Source organism: Emys orbicularis, chromosome 3, assembly GCF_028017835.1.
Source record: "Emys orbicularis isolate rEmyOrb1 chromosome 3, rEmyOrb1.hap1, whole genome shotgun sequence".
Classification (NCBI taxonomy): domain Eukaryota; kingdom Metazoa; phylum Chordata; order Testudines; family Emydidae; genus Emys; species Emys orbicularis.
In genome coordinates, this window is record NC_088685.1 from 111,796,354 (window position 1) to 111,800,202 (window position 3,849).

Genomic DNA, 3,849 nt, shown 5'->3' on the forward strand with positions numbered 1-3,849 from the left:
AGTGAAAGGGTGGTTTACAAGTTAGAAATAAGCCAAAAGCAGCACAATCCCCTCTGCCAGTCAAGTTAACTCTAGTTGCAAGTTGTTGCCCCAGCATTTCATCACTCTGCCCAACACTCCTACACTAGGGTTTTCCATACATTACTCATCCAGGATAGAAACATGAACATTATTAAAAGGAGATCTGCACAGAAAAAAATTTTTTTTGCTTGTTGTTGAAATGGGTAAATTACTAACATAAGTCTTTCAGCAAAAAGTTATTTTATCTTTCCCAGACTCCCTGCAGTGTTTTACTCTGTTGCTGTATGCATTCAAGCATTTAGGAAATGAAGTTTCACTTTGCTGTTAGTACAATGGTCAAAATAGAAGAGGCAACAGAACTATATACCCAGTAAGGGAAGAAAAGAGAGAAAGCGACAAAAAGAGGAAAAACCAGAGGAAGAAGACACACACCACAAAAAATGGGGTGAGGTTTAGAGAACCCAACAGTGCCTAGAGGAAAGGGAGATGAGCAAACAGGATACTAGAGAAAATAATTAGTGAACAGTATCCCACATAGTAATTCAAGGCCAGGCAGTATCACATTACTTATTGTATAAGGTGGCAGTGTGGTGCATTTTACTAGCACAATACACTGATGACTCAAATTAATCCCTTGGAGCACCATCAAATCTACAGGTTGTTTGAATTTTGGTAAGCAAATGCCTGGAATGCGGGATGGGGAAATAGCTGCAATTATGGAAGCCACAATTCATGCTTCAGAAACAAACGCACCAGAAAACCCTGCAAACACACATAGTTATGTAGAAACAATGAGGAGTCCTGTGGCACCTTAAAGACTAACTGATTTATTTGGGCATAAGCTTTTGTGGGTAAAAACCCCACTTCTTCAGATGCATGGAGTGAAAATTACAGATGAAGGCATTATAGGTCAGTATAATAATGCCTGCATCTGTAATTTTCACTCCATGCATCTGAAGAAGTGGGGTTTTTACCCACAAAAGCTTTAACTGATTTATTTGGGCATATCTTTAAGGTACCACTGGACTCCTTGTTGTTTTTGTGGATACAGACTAACACTACTACCCCTCTGATACTTGACACCATGTATAGTTATATAGGTGACTGGTCCCTGGTTTTCCTACTGAGCCATTCCTTACCCCACGGGCAGATCACCAGGAGCAACATTTGAAAGCACTCAACGCATTTTTATTTCACATTTTAAAAAATCCAAAAACGTACACCTAAACAAAGTGTGGTGGGGGGCTGCAACCAGCTGCCCCAGAGGAAAGGGCTAGCGCGCCAAGTCCCTCCAGTCCAGGCCAAGTCCCCTCAGGAGCAGCGGGCCACACAGTGGCTGATCCCGAAGACACGTGCTTTCCTCGTAATTAGGCCCCATATCAGGAAGCGGCGGCTCCAGGTTCCCCCGCCCGGGGACGGACACAGTCCCGGCTCCTTCCCGGGCCACGGCCGCTGCTGGAGGCGGGGCGGCGGATCAATGCGTCTGCCGGGCTCGGTGGTGATCGGGGGGGGGGGGGGGTAACAGGGTCCAGCGCGGCCAGCCCAGGCTCCCACCCCCGGCGGCGGCGAGGCAGCTTCTTCTCGCTCCTCCCGAGAGCCGCTCCCGCCCCGAGTCCATCCCGGCTTCGGTCCCCTGCGGGCGGGCGAGTTCTGAGGAAACCGGGCCGGGTCCAAAAGTTTGGGGGGAGGGGTGTCCCCTGGCAGGCAGAGGGAGGGGCGGCCCTAGGACTCCTCGGGCTTGTCGGCGGGCGGGCCGCAGGGCTGCAGCATCTTCTCCATAAGGTTGAAGCGCACGCGCGCCTTGCTCTCGTTCTCGGCGATGGCGAAGTAGTTGAGCAGGTCGAAGTGGCCCATGTAGGAGCAGTACGAGTCGCGGTGCTGGTTCACCAGCCACTCCCACTTGGTGGTGTCCGCGTGGCCCGTGCCGATGTACTTGGACTGCAGGTGCTCCAGCTGGCTGTGGATGGTGTAACGATCCGTCATGGCGGCAGCAGCGGAGGACACTCTCGACACCACCGAGCCCCAGGCGCTTCCAGACTTCACCCGGCTCAGGCACAAAATGGCGACCGGAAGTGACGTTTGGGAGGAAATGCGTAGATGTACGCCGCTCCCAGCCCTTCCTCCCCTCGAGCAATACTGCGTCGATGAGTCACCGGACCAGTTTTACCATCCGTCACAAAACCTCGCATTGTAAGGAGAAAAACGAAATTGTGGTTCGCGTCGCTCAGAGGTATGACGGGATCGCGCCCGGCTGGAGAACGAAGTAAATTCACCCGTCTCTGGGCGGCGCATGCGCTGACTGCACTAGCACGGTCCCAATTGCATGCTGGGAGCTGTAGTTCCGGGGTGGGGGGGAGGGGGTTGGCTCCGTTGCCGGGCGCTAGCTGTGTTTTTCTTTTCACCAATGGCCACTGGGCGTGACGCGCGCTGCCCTCCCCCCCAGCTCCGGGGTCTCGGGGAGCCTCGTGCAGCGCCCGCTGGCGCCGGGGTCTGAGCCCAGCTCGGGCACGTCGTGGCGGGGCGGTGTGAGTGGGGCGGGCTGTCAGACGGGCACGGGGGGAGTGGAGCGCTGCCCGCCCGCCCTGTGTGCCACAGAAACGCCCAGCCTAGGACCGGCCACCCCGGCCCCTCACTTCGTTCCTGGGCAGCCCCGAGGCTGGGGCGCGTCTGTAACGGTTTTAACTGTTCGGGCCAGCGCCCATTGGCCGGTCAAACGGGTTCCCCGCAGCCAAGTGCGAACAACGCTTCAGTGCAGCGGGGCGCCGGGCAGAGCGCCCGCAGCCCCCGTGCAAAAGTCCCGCCCCGGCTCTGCTCCGTGCGGCTTCGTCCTGAGCCCCAGCCTAAGCCTTCGCTGCGTGTCTGAGCCCTGCGCCGGGACCGCGTAGAGCTAAGCGGGATCCCTGCAGCGGGAGTGGCGCTGCTGGCAGAGTGAGACCTAGTCCTAGTGACAGAGTTGAACATGTGGTTGTTTTTCGGATTGCTTTTGGAGTGCATCGATCTGCTGCTGTGCACGTGACTGTCGTTTTACTCACGTCTTGGGCAGGGCCGGCTCCAGGCTCCAGCTTGGCAAGCAGGTGCTTGGGGCGGCCACTCCGGAGAGGGGCTGCAGGCCCAGCTATTCGGCGGACGGTCCCTCACTCCCGATCGGAGCAAAGGACCTCCCGCCGAATTGCCGCCGCAGATCACGATCACGGCTTTTTTTTTTTTTTTTTTTTTTTTTTGGCTGCTTGGGGCGGCCATAACCCTGGAGCCGGTCCTGGTCTTGGGGTTACTAGCGCAGAATGGCGTCGTGCCCCTGAACAGAGGAAATGGTTAGAAAACAGAACACTTTAGAAAAGAGGTTTTACTTCCCTCCCAGCTGCACCACAGCCTGGCTATTTTCGGTACAGTTCTGGCTCTCCAATGTGAGACTTCCTGGGGTGCTTATTTATAGAGCAGGAATGAGATTCTGCTTATCTAAAGATAACCTCAGGAGCTGGAATAGGCTGTGCTCTATAGCACTAGCTTTAAGGTAGTGTGGGAGCAAAACCACACTCATTACACAACTATGTTTAAATAGTTTGCCTGATAAAAGTAGACAGGTGGGTTTTTTGTTTGTTTGTTGGGGGAGGGGAGGACCCATGGTTGTGAAACCAACCTATCCTATGCAATTCCCCAGATATTCTCTAGCCTGGTTTTATAAAATGGTGCTTATCTGGTTTTCAGATAGGTGAATTATGTAATAACTGCATTATCAAATCCACATCTTCACTTTACAGAACTACTTGATGCTTGAGCTTACACCCATGGAGATCAAGGAGAGCTTTGTTATTGACTTGAAAGAGAATA

General features: G+C 53.6%; 1 protein-coding gene across 1 annotated transcript; it reads right to left on the reverse strand.

Annotated features, from left to right (window-relative positions):
- Positions 1-1,640: 1,640 nt before the first annotated feature.
- SF3B5 (splicing factor 3b subunit 5) lies at positions 1,641-2,075 on the reverse strand. Its single transcript, XM_065401778.1, has one exon. It carries the CDS (start codon positions 2,002-2,004, stop codon positions 1,744-1,746), a length of 261 nt encoding a protein of 86 aa, XP_065257850.1. The 5' UTR covers positions 2,005-2,075; the 3' UTR covers positions 1,641-1,743.
- Positions 2,076-3,849: the final 1,774 nt, after the last annotated feature.